At 43.0% G+C, this 18,309-nt stretch overlaps 2 protein-coding genes across 5 annotated transcripts in view; both read left to right on the top strand.

Annotated features, from left to right (window-relative positions):
- Positions 1-3,837, top strand: part of LOC129698158 (LIM and senescent cell antigen-like-containing domain protein 1) — a 115,497-nt gene extending 111,660 nt beyond the window's left edge. For all 4 annotated transcript variants that reach the window (XM_055637093.1, XM_055637094.1, XM_055637092.1 and 1 more), the window contains exon 10: positions 1,438-3,837. In XM_055637093.1, coding sequence (XP_055493068.1) covers positions 1,438-1,552 — 115 coding nt within the window. In that variant the 3' untranslated portion in view covers positions 1,553-3,837. The remainder of the gene's footprint in view (positions 1-1,437) is intronic.
- Positions 3,838-7,340: 3,503 nt separating this feature from the next.
- Positions 7,341-18,309, top strand: part of ranbp2 (RAN binding protein 2) — a 68,540-nt gene continuing 57,571 nt past the window's right edge. Inside the window, exons 1-3 of the mRNA XM_055637091.1 lie at positions 7,341-7,635; positions 8,169-8,236; positions 17,177-17,288. Coding sequence (XP_055493066.1) covers positions 7,561-7,635; positions 8,169-8,236; positions 17,177-17,288 — 255 coding nt within the window. The 5' untranslated portion in view covers positions 7,341-7,560. The remainder of the gene's footprint in view (positions 7,636-8,168; positions 8,237-17,176; positions 17,289-18,309) is intronic.

Genomic DNA, 18,309 nt, shown 5'->3' with positions numbered 1-18,309 from the left:
CATCGAGGAGCTTGCAGTCTCGGGTAGAGGTGTCGGGAAGCTTAAGTCGCAAGAGGTTCGACCAGCCCAGACCCGGGGTCAAATCGCCTGGTGTGGGGGAGCTGAGATCCCCCCGATGCGGGAGCTTGATCCCCCCGGCGGAGTGCCCGACCGCCAGTTACGGGAGCCAAAGTCATCCCGTCAACGGAAGGCTCGAGGCCCCCGACTGTGGGAGAACAAAGAAGGGAAGAGATTGAACTTTTTTTTCCCATCCATTACAGTGAGGAATGTGGAGGAGTCACTGTGGTGGATGTTTATGTTAAAATGTATTTTGCATGTTTTGTTGCTTTTTATTGGTATGATGACTGTATGGCAAATCAAATTCCTCGTATGTTGCAAAACATACTTGGCTAATAAAATATGATTATGATGAAGAACGCGTTGACTGGGCTTGTAATCACTGGAATTTAGAAGAATGAGAGGATATCTTATAGAAACATAAAATTCTTAAGGGATTGGACAGGCTAGATAGATGCAGGAAAAATGGTCCCGAAGTTGGGGGAGTCCAGAACCAGTGGTCACAGTTTAAGAATAAGGGGTAGGCCATTTAGGACTGAGATGAGGAAAAGCTTTTTCACCCAGAAAATTGTGAATCTGTGGAATTCTCTGCCACTGAAAGCAGTGGAGGCCAATTCACTGGATGTTTTCAAGAGAGATTTAGATGTAGCTCTTAGCTCCTATGTACTTTACATAAATACAATCAAGTCAAACTCATGTACAATAGATGAAGCAAAGAGGAAGAAAATTTAGTTTTTGTAGCATGTTAGTTTCTTAGACAAAGTCCAATGTCCACAATGTGGTTGAGGTATCCTAGTTCATGGAAGAAGTGTTCATCAGCCAGATAACGGGGGCAAAACTGGTCCAGGGTCTGCTGGGGAACACCTTCAAGCTTCTGTAGCTTCTGCTGGAAGGGAGTAGGAGAAGGAGGAACAAATAGGGTAGACCAAGTCTTTGATTTGTGTTGGCTGGCTTTGTGAGGCAGCGTGAAGTGTATATGTAGGTGGGAAGTCTCGTGTGTGTGATGGACTGATCTAGATCAACAACACTATGCAATTTTCTTGCAATCTTCTCAAACTAACACTCACGAAGACAGAGATACTCACCTGACTCTGTTCATTTAACCTCAAATTTATCTTGCACAATAGGAACTAAATCAATAACATAATAAATGTCATCATGATTATCTTTTACCATGTTGAGGGACATTTCATGTGCATTTTTTTTTCTTTGGAATGTATTTCTATTTTCCTTAACTGTGGCAATTTTAAATTTTCCTGGGGTTTTATTCATATTTAAATCAAATTATTTGATTACATTTATTACATTTGCATTTGAAAACTAAGGTTGGATAAACAGAGCACATTACATTGATCTGTGTTGTTCATTTTTGTTCCACAGAAACAAGTTTGTGGAGTTTGATATGAAGCCTGTTTGTAAGAAATGTTATGAGAAATTCCCTCTGGAGTTGAAGAAAAGACTGAAGAAACTGGCTGAAAGTGCTGGGCGCAAATAAGGAGACCAATGAGTAACAGCCAATTTCCAGAAGACATTGTTTCAGATTCAAAATTATTTCCAAATAGAGTAAAACTCCAATAATCCAATAATTTGCATTCTGGAAATCCTGGTGGTTTGGTATCTGGCTCAGTGGAACTCCGGATCCTGTGCACCCTTTAAACTCACTGGGACCTACATTCCCGTGCTGGCTTTAAACTCTCTGGGACCTATGTTCCTGTGCCGGCTTTAAACTCGCCGGGTAAACATGAAGATGCATTATTCTGCTGTGTAGCATCTTAAGAGTAAAAAGAGTATTAATGGTAGTCATCCAATATTCTGAAATATCTATCAGTTTGGCACTACCAAAGTCCTGAGTTTGTTGGATTAAAGAGTATTACTGTATTTACCTGTCATTAAATTAATCTCCTAAATTCAACCGATTTTGAAAGTTACCACAGAAGAATAGTTTTAACTTTGCAGAGCCATATCCTTTTGTTCAATTTTAAATTTATTTTAAAATAATCGATATTTGAAGACACCAGACTGCAGTTGCTGGAAACTTGAGCAAAAATAACAACTTGATGGAGGAACTAAACGGGTCAGGCAAAATCCATATTTGAAAGTTGTTTCCTCCATCATGTTGTGATGCTACCCAAGTATAACCAGGTTTGTTCATTAATTGGACTATTTAAATATAACCTTTTTCCCTGATTGTTCAGAAATTACAAAACCAATATTGTCAGACTATGTGATGCATCCTCATTTTGTTTTGTATACAGTATTATACCCTCCCCTTCCATTATCTGTGAGATTGAGTATGTGAATATATTTTGGGAACCCAGATTTCACATCTCTGACATAACATCCTAAACACATTGCACCATGCTGCCATCTCCAAAAATGGTGAATTGGATTTTTTTTCCAAAAATGGTACTAGTTATATGGTACATGTTGTTAAACCTCCGAATGCATACCCAGCAATTGAAAATAGTGGAAAACTAACAGTAGAGGGATTTAATATATAATCTATTTCACGCATGTAGAAACAAGGCTTATAATTCAGCAATCCAAAACATCTTGACGCAATTTGAAATGCTTCGATTAGCAGCATGTAACAATGTAGTTTACTTTATATATTTCACACTGTGCTTACACTACAATCAATGCTTCTTTCACTCCACTAAAATGAATTTATGGATTTATAGACATGCGATCAAATGAAAGAGAAGCACAGTTCCACATTCCTTCATTGTGTACTGTATTGTATTGACCAGTATATTTCAATGTATATTCAAATGATATATGCATATAAACCTTCACTATTTTTGTACAGTTTATAATCATTTTAAGATATTGATTGTAAGACACTGCATTATTCAGAAATAACTGGAATATCTTGTGCATGAGAACTGCTTGTCAAGATCAATGAGCAACTTTAAAACATGCAAGGATTATGCACTTGGTAGGATTTAATATTGAAAACTATTACAAGGTTTAAAATAGAATACCTAAATAATTCAAGAAGGTGTTAATTACACCAACTGTCATCGAGTGGCCTCCTTGTACATTTATGACTGATATCTCGCACATTAATATTTCAAGTAAAAAGGCACTGTAACAACAACTGCAGGACTCAGTTTTGACAGAAAATAGTTCTGTTTGCATGCTTTTAAATTGTACAATTTGTTTATTGCTTAACGTATTTAGCATGGTAGATAACTGTAATACAACAAAGGAATAAATCCAATGGTTTCCCTACAAATACTTGAAAGCAAAACTGGTCAACTGCTACATTTATATCTTTTAATGTTCTGCAAAAAATATTTTTAATGCTCCAGGAAAACTTGATTGCTAAAATAAAGTGGACTGGTATATCTACAGAGTATTTGTTCTTGCTCCTTTATAGTTTGAGGTGCTTTACAAACTATAATCGATGCAAAATTTGTACTGTTTTATAAGGTTTAAGTTAATGCAAATACTAAAACTATTGGACATGCTAACAGTTTGCAGTAACTTTTTTTGGGTATATTTCAACATATTAATTGAAATGCTGGTGCTACATAACGAGATGACCTAAAAACGAGTTCATCTCAAATTTTAGTTTTCTAATTAGTCACTGATACATTCTAGTGGAAGTTATGAAATGCCATCAGTACATTAATTTCTTAAACTAAAGATGTTTGTCCGGTTGAGTGGGGAAGCGCAACTGAATTTATTTTCTTATTAAAGAATGTATTTTTTTGTGTATCACCCATACAGTGCCCTAGTATTCAGTATTATGTAATAAAAGATATATATTGTGAATCGTTGCACTTGGTCATCTTTACGGCTTTGTTCTTATCTTCAATACAGGACCATTCGGCCCTTTGAGCCAGCACCACTTCAATGTGATTATGGCGATGTGATTAAAATCATTCTTCAAAATCAGCATGGCATACTTTAATATACAGGAGCTGGAGTAACTCAGCGGGACCGGCAACATCTCTGGAGAGAAGCAATGCGTGCCGTTTTGTGTCGACTGTTCTTCAGTCCGAAAAGAAGACCCGAAACATCACCCATTGCTTCTCTCCAGCAATGCCGGTCCCGTTGAGTTACTCCAGCATTTTGTGTCTATCTTCAATTTTCTTGGCCCCGCTCTGGGAGTAGAAGTGGGGGCGGATCCGGACCGTAACGGCCGTGAGCCCCAGGCCGAATTCGGCGATCGTTTGCTTGCTTCTGCTGTTGAAGGTGAGACGTTGCGTCACGCCAGGGTCTTGGGCCTGTCCCACTTTGGCCGCGACAGGCCGTTGGTGTGCGAAGATTTCGTTCACTACAAAAATTTCAGAGCCCCACAAAATTTCGCGCACAACTACACTACCCCTCCGCGCTTCTAAGTGGTACCGGATGTATACAGTTTCTTCATTGTCAGCTTTCATTACACTGACTTTGACAGTGGTAAAGAAGTCATCAGTACAATCCCTATATTTTCTATTACTTTGAAGTAAGTCATAAAGTTTTTAATTTAGACCCAATGGACATAAGCTGTCATGAAGCCCGACCTGTGAAATTTGCCACTTGCAAAAGACTAGATTCTTTCTATGGCGCCTCTGTAGCACAATAATCTAAGTTCTTTAGTGTCCAGCACAAGAATCTGAGTGCTTTAGTTATGTAGCACCAGAATCCGAGTGCTTTAGAATACCTATCACAACAAACATCGGTTTAGTGCATTTAGGACAAGAAACAATGGGATGGTGTATCTCGGACAAGAAGCTCAATGGTTCAGTGTCTAAGCACTGGAATCACCAACTATTCCGCCTGCAGTCAGTGGAGGTTAATAGGAATCTGAGGAGTAACTTTTTCACACAAGTGGTGGGGATATGGAACAAGCTGCCAGGGGAGGTAGACACAAAATGCTGGAGTAACTCAGCGGCACAGGCAGCATATCTGAATAGAAGGAATGGGTGACGTTACGGGTCAAAACCCTTCTGAGTGTCGGGGGAGAGTTTAGAGATAAGGAAGTGTAAGAGATCAAAATAGATGCAGATCAAGGAAAATGTAGAATAGACCAGTTAGCTGGAAGAAGGTAGTTCTAGCTGACTATCCCCCTCTTCATGCATTCATTCAGAGGGAAAGTCAGACTGGTTGGAGAACCGGGAAGGGATGGAGAGGGGAGAAGCAAGGATGGGGAGGGGTGTAAGCTGCCTAAGCAAAATATGAGGTGCTGTTCCTCCAATCTGTGCTGGGCCTCACTCTGACAATGGAGGAGGTCCAGGACAGAAAGGTCAGTGTCCAGTTCAACTCATTTCACCAGAAAGTAACATTTCTGGTAAATTTTACCAGAACGTCGTCAAGTCAAGTGAGTTTATTGTCATGTGTCCCTGATAGAACAATGAAATTCTTGCATTGCTTCAGCACAACAGAACATAGTAGGCATTGACTACAAAACAGATCACTGTGTCCATATACCATTATATAAATATATACACACATGAATAAATAAACAGATAAAGTGCAAATAACACATAATGGGCTATTTATATTCAGAGTTTTGTCCAAGCCAAGTTTAATAGCCTGATGGCTGTGGGGAAGTAGCTATTCCTGAACCTGGTCGTTGCAGTCTTCAGGCTCCTGTACCTTCTACCTGAAGGTAGCAGGGAGATGAGTGTGTGGCCAGGATGGTGTGGGTCCTTGATGATGCTGCCAGCCTTTTTGAGGCAGCGACGTGACACTACAAGAGAGATTATACTTGGACAGAAAGGTCAGTGTGAGAATGGGAGAGGGAGTTAAAGTGTTTAGCAACCGGGAAATCAGGTAGGTTTAGGCGACTGAGTGGTGTTCAGCGAAACGATCGACGAGGTAGAGTTCGTGCAAAGGGTGGTGGGTGTATGGAACAAGCTGCCAGCGGAGGTAGTTGAGGCAGTGACTATTCCAACATTTAAGAAACAATTACACAGGTACATGGATAGGGCAAGTTTGGAGGGATATGGACCAAACGTGGGCAGCTGGGACACGTGTAGATGGAGCATTGTTGGCCGGTGGGGGCAAGTTTGGAGGGATATGGACCAAACGTGGGCAGCTGGGACACGTGTAGATGGAGCATTGTTGGCCGGTGGGGGCAAGTTTGGAGGGATATGGACCAGACGTGGGCAGCTGGGACACGTGTAGATGGAGCATTGTTGGCCGGTGGGGGCAAGTTTGGAGGGATATGGACCAGACGTGGGCAGCTGGGGACACGTGTAGATAGACCATTGTTGGCCGGTGGGGGCAAGTTGGGCCGAAGCAAAGATCCTATAGCAAAGCAAGATAGGCTACTCCTGCTAAATGCAATGGACTGACGTGTAGTACGCTATGGAGGGGATCATGGGCATTTTTCCACGCCCATTTTAGCAACCTGAGCCTACCTAACCCGACCCGACTCGCACTGTAATCAATGTTGCGGGGCAACAGTTTGTGTGGGTCAGATTCATAAATCTGTCAGTTCAAACTTCTTGTCAAGAATAAAATTTGATTCTGGTAATTGTCTTTTTTAAAGTTTTTTAAATCATTTCTTTTTAAATGGCTCACAAGCAGTGTTTGAGTTGATTTTGTAGTAACGGGAATCGACCCGACTTGCAGGATGATTGACGGGGGGGGACTTTTTGTGCGTGATATAGGGTTAGATTCATAATTCTGTTAGTTCATAATTCTGTTGATTCTTGTTAAAGAATAAAATGTTTATAAACACACATACATGAAAATTATATAAACGTATATAACACACACAATTATATTTCTTCTAATCCAATAATGAACTTTATTTCAGACTAGACAAGGGACATTAAATAAGAAACATTGTAAATAAGAAACATTGTAAACCTCCCTGCAACTTCACACACACTAGGCCTTATCCCCCCCGGCACTCTCTCGCCTGCCCCCTTACTACAATGTCCCCCCTCCTCGCCGCCCCGGGCCCCGCACTCCTTCTCCCCGCTGCCCCGGACCCCGCACTCCTTCTCTCCCCGCTGCCCCGGGCCCCGCACTCCTTCTCCTCGCTGCGGATCCAATCTTTGGCGGGAGCAAGAAAGCGGAACAAGATGGCGGAGTCAGGTTGCTAAAATGTGTCCTATAATCACCCATGAATCCGCCCATGAGCGTACCTCACGTTTGCGTGAGAGTAACCCATCTTGCTTTGGTATAGGATCTTTGGGCCGAAGGGCCTGGTTCCACGCTGTATCACTCCATGAGCCACTGCGGCCCTGTTCGTGAAGCCTCGCGAGAGGTTTGAATGGAAGTCCCGCGACGGCGCCGACGTCAGGGCTCCTTATGACGTCAGCACGGGAGCGGACGGGGAGGGGGCGTCTGTGCGCACGCGCGGAGGGGCGGCGGACGAGTCGTTGGGTCTCGCGCTGATCGGCCGAACGGGCGCTCGCGACCAAAGATCTTTGCTCGCGACTGTGCGCGCTGCGCTGCGAGGGCGGAGAGCGGAGAACGGAGAGCGGCGGCGGCCGAGGCCGACCGACCGACCGACTGGTGGATTGAGCACACGGCGCCCGAAGCTGCCCCGCAAACATGATACGCAGCAAGGATGAGGTGGAGAAGTACATCGCCTCAGTGCAGGGCGCCAAGCCGCTCTCGCCCCGCGAGGTGAGTGTCCGGGGAGCCGCCATCGGGCTGCCGCCCATTCGCGGCATCAACGGCGGCGGGGCAGCGGGCGTTGCAGGCTGTGGCTCTGGCTGAGGCCGGGGCTGGTGGGCCTTGCCTGGGGCTCGCAGGCTGGAGTTGGGCCGTGCTTTCAGCACCACACTTTCATTAAACTCAGCAGTTGGTAATTAGGTTAGACGTCGGATTTACTGTTGGTCAGAGCAGCACTGAAGGCTACATCTGTATCGGTGTTTTTGTATGCTTATAGACTTTTTTCAACAGTAGTAATCTACTTCCGTAAGTTATTTCACACTAAAGTTTAGTTGGCATTAGTTTCGATTTGCTCCCCCTTGTTCCCAGAACTGATTTACCTTGCATAATAACTACTTACTTAGCTGCAGTACATCTACTTTTAGACCTTAATTTGTCTGCAGTTTTAATTTTCTGCTGAAATGTTTTGTGACTAGACCTTTGGATGGATGGATTCTTATATATTAAAAAAACATTTGGCTAAAATTTATTTTACTCTGCTTTAGAAATCACTCAAAGGATTTTTGTTTGCAAAACTCTACTACGAAGCCAAAGAATATGAACTTGCAAAGAGGTAAAGTATTTCTCATCTTTTACAGTCCACTTTTCACTGGGAAAGCCCTAATGTAATGCTTGTAAAATTGTCATATTGCACAGACTATTTAGCTTAGTTTTTATGTCAGCCCAAACAAAGGCTATGATACTTGCTGTATACTTTTAAAATGTGTTTGAATGTTTCAGTGATTTGTGTGATAGTCTGGTTTAATGGTTATTAACCATGAAGGAGAAATCACAAATATATATTCTGCCATTATCTGGCTTCAACATCCAAGTGTTAAATTATCATTGTGGCTCTACAGTGAGACCAGTCTGACTGTCCCTGATTACATTTTATCCTTTTCCTTCCTTCTCCTCGCCACCCCCTATCAGTCTGAAGAAGGGTTTCGGCCCGAAATGTTGCCTATTTCCTTCGCTCCATAGATGCTGCTGCACCCGCTGAGTTTCTCCAGCTTTTTTGTGTACCTTACATTTTATCTGTTGTTACCTTTGTTGTTCCTAGCTGACAGTGATTGTTCTTTGAACATCCCCTTTGATGTCTTATTCTCACACCTTGCACGTCGTTATCTCTGTACTTCCTCTCCCTTGATTCTCTGTCTGATGAAGGGTCTTGACCCGAAACGTCACCCATTCCTTCTCTCCAAAGATGCTGCCTGGCCTGCTGAGTTACTCCAGCATTTTGTGTCTATCACAGTATCCTTGATGTGACCTGAGTTTGCATGGTTCTTGCTTGGTTCTTCTGTATTTAACTATCTTATCTACTCATTCAGAGACTTGATAGAATTCGAGTAGATCCCAATGAAATGTACAATGTTTACAAGCTTTTGACGGACTGGATGCAAGGTGTTTCCCTGACTGGGGCAGCAGACCTGGAATTTGAGGCAGGTTATTTTGGGTTGAGGTGAGGATATCTTCATTCAGAGACTAGTAAATCTTTGAACCACTCGACTCCAGAAGAGTGGGAAGGTTGAGTCATCGTGATTGGATGATGATCTTAATGAAAGCTGGAGCAGGCTTGAAGGGCTGGATGCTGACATGCCATAGAGTGATACAGTGGGGAAACCGGTCCTTTGTCCCAACTTGCCTACATCTGCCAAGTTGTCCCAGCTACACTAGTCCCTTCTGCCCGTATTTGGTCCATATCACTCCAAACCTATCCTATCCATGTACTTGTCTAACATTGGAATAGTTCAAGGGATATGTATCGTATATCGTAGTCCCAGCCTCAACTACCTCCTCTGGCAGCTTGTTCCATACACCCACCACACTTTATATAAAAAGGTTATCCCTCAGATTCCTATTAAATCTTTTTCTGTTCACCTTAAACCTATGTCCTCTGGTCTTCGATTCACCTACTCTGGGCAAGAGACTACATCCTGTGCCATTTATGATTTAATTTCTGGTGTGGATCCCTTCATCATCTGCATTATCCGATTGTTCATTTCTGTGTCCTGTTTGTCTTCTCTAAATGCATTGTCAGGATGAATTGATTTTCATTTTTGCCAGCCTGACATCTAAATTTCTTCCTAGCCATCAACCACTTCAAGAGTGGTTAACTCGTATGTACCGACAACGGAACAATTCAATGTTTACTTGCAGCAGCATAACTGGTCTCTAAATATAAGACATGTAGTTATTGTAAACAAAAAACAATAAATTGAAATCACTAATACTAGTGCAAAAAGCTCAAAGTCTTTACTTGCAACCAAGACAGTTCATGCACACGGTTTTGCATTTGTTTATTGTCATGTGTACCGAGTTACAGTGAAAAATGGTTTTCTGGCAATTAATGCAACCATATTGCACATGAGTATAATAGGTAGTGCAAAAGCGTAAGTAAACAAAGTGAAGAATATTGTGTGTAGGAAGGAAGTGCAGATGCAGGTTTACACTGAAGATAGACACAATGCTGATGTAACAGCAGGACAGGCAGCATCTCTGGAGAGAAGGAATGGGTGACGTTTTGGGTCGAGACATCTGAAGAAGGGTCGAGACCCGAAACATCACCCATTCCATGTCTCCAGAGATGCTGCGTCCCCTGCTTAGTTACTCCCAACATTTTGTGTCAATCTTCGAAGAAATAGCATTGCAGCTTCAGAGAAAGTGCAGATGGAAAAATAATATAAGGAGCGCAATGAGGTAGATTGGGACTTTGGGAATTCAATCTTAACATGCAAGAGCTCTATTCAAAAGTTAATAACAGCAGTGAGAGACTGTTCTTGAATCTGGTGTTACATGCTTCTGCCCAATAGGAAAGGGGAGAAGAAAGTATGACTACAGTATTGGCTACAGTAACAACACTGCAACACAGTGGTAGAGTTAGAAACATAGAAATTAGGTGCAGGTGCAGGCCATTCGGCCCTTCGAGCCTGCACCGCCATTCAATATGATCATGGCTGATCATCCATTTCAGTATCCCGTACCTGCCTTCTCTCCATACCCCCTGATCCCCTTAGCCACAAGGGCCACATCTAACTCCCTCTTAAATATAGCCAATGAACTGGCCTCAACTACATTCTGTGGCATGGAGTTCCAGAGATTCACCACTCTCTGTGTGAAAAATGTTCTTATCTCGGTTTTAAAGGATTTCCCCCTTATCCTTAAGCTGTGACCCCTTGTCCTGGACTTCCCTAACATCGGGAACAATCTTCCTGCATCTAGCCTGTCCAACCCCTTAAGAATTTTGTAAGTTTCTATAAGATCCCCTCTCAATCTTCTAAATTCTAGAGAGTATAAACCAAGTCTATCCAGCCTTACTTCATAAGACAGTCCTGACATCCCAGGAATCAGTCTGGTGAACCGTCTCTGCACTCCCTCTATGGCAATAATGTCCTTCCTCAGATTTGGAGACCAAAACTGTACGCAATACTCCAGGTGTGGTCTCACCAAGACCCTGTACAGCTGCAGTAGAACCTCCCTGCTCCTATACTCAAATCCTTTTGCAATGAAAGCTAACATACCATTCACTTTCTTTACTGCCTGCTGCACCTGCATGCCTACCTTCAATGACTGGTGTACCATGACACCCAGGTCTCTCTGCATCTCCCCCTTTCCCAATCGGCCACCATTTAGATAATAGTCTGCTTTCCCGTTTTTGCCACCAAAATGGATAACCTCACATTTATCCACATTATACTGCATCTGCCAAACATTTGCCCACTCACACAGCCTATCCAAGTCACCTTGCAGTCTCCTAGCATCCTCCTCACAGCTAACACTGCCCCCCAGCTTAGTGTCATCCGCAAACTTGGAGATATTGCCTTCAATTCCCTCATCCAGATCATTAATATATATTGTAAATAGCTGGGGTCCCAGTACTGAGCCTTGGGGTACCCCACTAGTCACTGCCTGCCATTGTGAAAAGGACCCGTTTACTCCTACTCTTTGCTTCCTGTTTGCCAGCCAGTTCTCTATCCACATCAATACTGAACCCCCAATGCCGTGTGCTTTAACTTTGTATACTAATCTCTTATGTGGGACCTTGTCGAAAGCCTTCTGGAAGTCCAGATACACCACATCCACTGGTTCTCCCCTATCCACGCTACTAGTTACATCCTCGTAAAATTCTATAAGATTCGCCAGACATGATTTACCTTTCGTAAATCCATGCTGACTTTGTCCAATGATTTCACCACTTTCCAAATGTGCTGCTATCCCATCTTTAATAACTGACTCTAGCAGTTTCCCCACTACCGATGTTAGACTAACTGGTCTGTAATTCCCCATTTTCTCTCTCCCTCCCTTCTTAAAAAGTGGGGTTACGTTTGCTACCCACCAATCTTCAGGAACTACTCCAGATTCTAAAGAGTTTTGAAAGATTATTACTAATGCATCCACTATTTCTGGAGCTACTTCCTTAAGTACTCTGGGATGCAGCCTATCTGGCCCTGGGGATTTATCGGCCTTTAATCCATTCAATTTACCCAACACCACTTCCCGGCTAACCTGGATTTCACTCAATTCCTCCAACTCTTTTGACCCGCGGTCCCCTGCTATTTCCGGCAAATTATTTATGTCTTCCTTAGTGAAGACGGAACCAAAGTAGTTATTCAATTGGTCCGCCATATCCTTGTTCCCCATGATCAACTCACCTGTTTCTGACTTCAAGGGACCTACATTTGTTTTAACTAATCTCTTTCTTTTCACATATCTATAAAAACTTTTGCAGTCAGTTTTTATGTTCCCTGCCAGTTTTCTTTCATAATCTATTTTTCCTTTCCTAATTAAGCCCTTTGTCCTCCTCTGCTGGTCTTTGAATTTCTCCCAGTCCTCCGGAACGCTGCTTTTTCTAGCTAATTTGTACGCATCATCCTTCGCTTTGATACTATCCCTGATTTCCCTTGTTATCCATGGGTGTACTACCTTCCCTGATTTATTCTTTTGCCAAACTGGGATGAACAATTTTTGTAGTTCATCCATGCAGTATTTAAATGTCTTCCATTGCATATCCACCGTCAACCCTTTTAGAATTAATTGCCAGTCAATCTTGGCCAATTCACGTTGTTGCCTTACAGAGCCAGTACGATTCTGTAAGGAGTTTGTACATTCTCCTTGTGACTGTGTGAGTTTCCTCTGGGGTGCACTGGTTTCCTCTCATTTTCTGAAGACGTGCTGGTTTGTGGGTTAATTGGCTTTTGTAAATTGTCACTGGTGTGTAGGATAGAACTAGTGTACGAGTGATCGTTGGTCGATATGGATGCAGTGGGGCGAAGGGCCTGTTTCCACCCGGTATGACTATCCCTGTGATTCATTCCGATCAGGTGCTTTCATGGTGCAGATACAGATATTGCTAAGAGTAATTGGAGAAACAATTAATTTCCTTAGTTGTCTTCTGATGATGTCGAGGCATTGACGTGCTTTCTTGACTATAGTGTAATGATTCTAATAGATGGGAGTAGATCCGTTGTGGCCAACCTTAACGAGACACATTATTTGTATTGCATCTGTATTCATCAATATTATTATACCCTATGAAAAGCAAAAGACTTAACACTAAGAATTGTGGATCTGTTCCAATTAGTTTTTCTTTCACGAACCTGTGTTGATGAGTATGTACTAACAAACATGAAAGTACCTTTACTGAACACAATCACATGGGATAGAAGGGCAGTGTTAAATGAGCTTTAGTTCTTGATGTTTTACTGATATTATAGTGGATGTGGTCCCATACATTGTCACTGTTAGTTTGCAGCAATTGTCCAGGCAGATACAAAGGAACATCAACAAAATGCTTTAATGAAGCCATCTTGCAAAAGAGATACAACATATCCAAAATTTGGATAGGGGGTGGTAAATAATGCTATTTGCTGTTCTGCTATAATTTCTAATTATGTCAAAAGCACTGTTCTAGGGGCACAGTGGCGCATCGGTCGAGTTGCTGCCTGATAACACCAAGACCTGGGTTCAATCCTGACTATGCGTACTGTCTGTACATTCTCTCTGTGACTGCCTGGGTTTTCTCCGATTTCCTTCCACACTCCAAAGACATACAGTTTTGGTTTGTATGTTTGTTGGCTTCTGTAAAATTGTAAATTGCCCATAGTGTGTAGGATAGTGCTAGTGTACGGGGGTGATTGCTGGTTGTCGTTGATTTGGTCAGCCGAAGGGCCTGTTTCCTAAAGAAAAGTCTAAAGTCAGTTTCAGCAAAGTAAATTATAAATATGCCCTCCATATAATTGGACAGAATTATTATAAAGTTAAACTGCAGATGGCCTAATTGAATTTTGGAACAAGCTCAAAGAGTTTAAAGGAGATTATATTCTAATGCTAGACACAAAAAGCTGGAGTAACTCACTGGGTCAGACAGCAACCCTGTCGAAAAGGAATAGGTGACGTTTTGGGTCGAGACACTTTTTCCGACTGAGGGTCGGGAAAGGGAAACGAGAGAAATAGAACAAATGAATAAAAGATATGCAGAAAAGTTACGATGATAAAATAAACAGGCCATTGTAGCTGTGTGTTGGGTGAAAACGAGTTAGACAATGAGACTCAGCAAGACAACTTTGATGCTGATACAACTTGAGTGTTGGAGGGACGGAGGGAATGAGAGTTACTTGAAGTTAGAGAAATCAGTATTCATACCGCAGTGTTGCAAGATGTCCGAGCAAAATATGAAAGATGTAGGAAGGAACTGCAGATGCTGGTTTACACCAAGGGAGACACAAAATGCTGGAGTAGCTCAGCGGGACAGGCAGCTCTCTGGATAGAAGGAATGGGTGACGTTTCTGGTTAAGACCCAAAAGGTCACCGGTTCCTTCTCTCCAGAGATGCTGCCAGTCCTTCTGATTAATCCAGCATTTTGTGCCTATCAAGTGAAATATGAGATGCTGTTCCTCCAATTTGCATTTAGCATCACTCTGACAATGGATGAGGTCTAGGACAGAGAGGTCAGTGCAGGAATGAGAAGGGGAATTAAAGTGTTTGGCACCAGGAGATCAGTAAGTCCAGGCGGACTGAGCTAAGATGTTTTCTGCGAAATGTTCGCCCAGTGTATAAGAATCCACACCTTGAACAACGGATACAGTATATGAGGTTGGAGGAGATGCAAGTGAACCTCTGCCTAACCTGAAAGGACTGTTGGGGTCCCTGGCAGAGTTGAGGGAGGAGGTATTGGGACAGGTGTTGCATCTCCTGCGGTTACAGGGGAAGGTACCTGGGGAGGGGGTGATTTTGGTGGGAAGGGATGAGTTAACCAAGGAGTTACGCAGGGAACAGTCTCGGTGGAAAGATGTGGAGATGGGAAGATGTGACTAGTGGTGAGATCCCATTGGAGGTGGCAAAAATGTCGGAGGATTATTGTGTTGTATGAGACGGCTGATGGGGTGAAAGGTAAGGACTTGGGGGACATTATCCATGTTGCGACTAGTGGTAGGAGGAACAAGAACGTTTGAGGGCCTCATCTATGATAGAATAGGGGAACCCCAGTTTCCTAAAGAATGAGGACATTTCAGATGTCCTGGTATGGAACAACTCATCTTGGGCGCCGGTGCGGCGTAGACGGAGGTATTAGGAGTAGGGGATAGAGTCTTTGAAGGTAGCAAGATGGGAAGGTGTAGTCTGGATAGTCATGGGAGTCAGTAGGTTTATAATAAACGTCAGTCGATAGTCCATCTCCTGTGATGAAGACGGTGAGATCAAGAAAGGGGAGGGAGGTGTTGGAGATGGTCCAAGCGAATTTGAGTGCAGGATGGAAATTTGTAGTGAAGTTAATGAAGTCCATGAGTTCTACAAGGCTGCAGGAGTGCAGGGGTAGGCCATTCAGCCCTTCGAGCCAGCACCGCCATTCAATGTGACCATGGCTGATCATCCACAATCAGAACCCCGTTCCTGCCTTCTCCCCATATGCCCTGACTCCGCTATCTTGGACCAGCCGGGATTAGATGGAGTTCAGGTGCATGGAAATAATTTCAGTGTGACAAGACCAGGAAAAACCAATGGGTATGCCAGGGCAATTGTATTTATGGATTTTGGGGAGAAGGTTAAACCGGGCCATGCAGGGCTGGGGAACGATAAGGTAGGAGGCTGTGTAGGGCAGACAGCCGGAAGTGATAAAATTAGAATTGGTCTGTGAGACCTGTGAGTCAGTGAATGCCTCAGTGCGGCAGAGGTCAGCTTGCCAGACTATCATGGCACCTCCCTTATTGGTCAGTTTGATGATGTTTGTTACTGCAATAAACATCTGGCTTACCAAAATAAAAGAGTTCAAATAATTTGATTTGTGATTGCCTTTTGATTTCCCTATTGTGCGCAAAAACGCTGTATCCATTTTATATCTTTTATTTCTGACCTGAAACATATTAAGCACAGATACCGATTTACATTGCGGATGCAATTTGGAGAATTGATCAGCGTTGGAGATGGTCGTCATGAACATTGGGGGCCAAAGTACCTGTTTCTGTACGATATGGCTTTGAACATGAATCTACAATTTATTTGTATACGTAACAAAGACAGAGTCCACCTTGCCCTCAACTTCTACCCCATCAGCCTTCACATACAGCACATAATCCTCTGACATTTTGGCCACCACCAATGCGATCCCACCACTAGCCATATCTTCCCATTTCCATGTCTTTTTGCTTTTTGCAGAGACCATTCCCTCTGCAACTCCTTCTTCAACTCGTCCCTTCCCACCCAAACCACCCCCTCCCCAGGTACTTTCCCCTGCAACCTTAGGAGATGCAAAATCTGTCACTTTACCCCCCCCCCAACTCCATCCAAGGACCCCGTCAGTCTTTTCAGGTGAGGCAGAGGTTTACTTGCACCTCCTCCAACCTCGTATACTGTATCCTCTCTTCCAGGTGTGGACTCCTGTATATCGGCGAGACCAAAATGCAGGCTCGGCGATCGTTTCCCTGAATACCTCCGCTAGGTTCGCCTAAACTGCCCTGGTCTTCCGGTTGCTCAACACTTTAACTCTCCCTCCCATTCCCACACTGACCTTTCTGTCTTGGGCCTCCTCCATTGTCAGCACAAATTGGAGGAACAGCACCTCATATTTTGCTTGGGTAACTTCAAGCAGCCTTTGCTTTCCCTCTCTCTCCTCGTCCTCCCCTTTCCCAGTTCTCCTACCAGTCTTACTGTCTCCGACTACATTTTATCTCTACGGCTCATTGCCCTGACATCAGTCTGAAGAAGGGTCTCAACCCGAAACGTCACCATTCCTTCTCTCCAGATATGCTGCCTGTCCCACTGAGTTACTCAAGCATTTTGTGTCTCCTTCGATTTAAACCAGCATCTGCAGTTCTTTCCTACAAAATCTACAAATTATGTATACTGCTTTCCCTTCGAAAGAGTCGTCCAATTAGTGCCACACCCCTGGTCTTTGTGTCTCGGCATATTTTACAATTGTACATGTACTTCAATTTTTATATCTACTTTGGAATTTTAAATTGTAGATTACTTTCTTCATGATTGCTCAATTTAAAAATATTTTTTTTCCCAAATGTTCCTGCAGGCAGGTATCGGCATACATAAAAGAACAAGAAAGGGATCCAAAAGCACACAAACTTCTTGGCCAGATTTATGAATCTGAAGGTGACATTGAAAAAGCCATTGGTTGTTATAAGGTATGATTTAATATGCAAATAGTCAATGTATTCATTTGTTTGTTAATTGTTAGACATATAAAAACGAGTCATTGGTTGATTACTCCTTAACTATAGATGTTAATTGTGGGAATGTTCTTGGCAAGTGACCTGCGAATTTTAAATGTTTAAGAATGAACGGAAGATGCTGGAAAAATCGAAGGTAGACAAAAATGCTGGAGAAACTCAGCAGGTGAGGCAGCATCTATGGAGAGAAAGAATAGGTGATGTTTCGGGTCGAGACCCTTCAGACTGATGTGAGGGGCGCGGGAAAAAGAAAGAAAGAGGCGGAGACAGTGGGCTTGTGTGAGAGCTGGAAAGTGGAGGGGAAGGAGGGAGAAATCAAGAACCACCTGAAATTGGAGAAGTCAATGTTCATACCGCTTAGGTGTAAACTACCCAAGCGAAATAGGAGGTGCTGTTCCTCCAATTTGCGCTGGGCCTCACTCTGACAATGGCGGAGGCCCAGGACAAATGTCGGATTCGGAATGGGAGGGGGAGTTGAAGTGCTGAGACCCCGGGAGGTCAGGTTGTTTATTGCAAACTGAGCGGAGGTGTTTGGCGAAGCGATCGCCAAGCCTGCTCTTAGTCTCACCGATGTAAGTATTAATAATTCATAGCTGGTCAAAAATCATCCACTGGTGAATAGGGCCGTTGAGCGTTTTTGATTGCATAAATAGACGAAGTATTTAATAGGCAGTGGCACCCAAATATGGCCTGTTATATTTTTATCTTTAATATCTAAGACTTGGGATTAACTGTCTTCATATGGCAAGGGTAAAAAGATTTGATTTCATGTGATGCTGGCACCATTTTTAGGACAGAAGGTAGCAGGACTATTGGAATGCACTCCATATTAAACAGTGTTGGCAGAAAGGATAGTACAAAGGCTAGTTAGGGAAGATGACCAGATAACTTGTTATTAATAGTAGAAGTACAAACAAAAGGCAAGAAAGTAGTTGTCAAATTGTACTGGCAATAGGAAATCTGAAATTAAAATAAT

Source organism: Leucoraja erinacea, chromosome 6 (genome assembly GCF_028641065.1).
Source record: "Leucoraja erinacea ecotype New England chromosome 6, Leri_hhj_1, whole genome shotgun sequence".
Taxonomy (NCBI): Eukaryota; Metazoa; Chordata; class Chondrichthyes; order Rajiformes; family Rajidae; genus Leucoraja; species Leucoraja erinaceus.
Note: the sequence above shows the minus strand (reverse complement) of the source record. Positions and strands in the feature narration are given on the sequence as shown.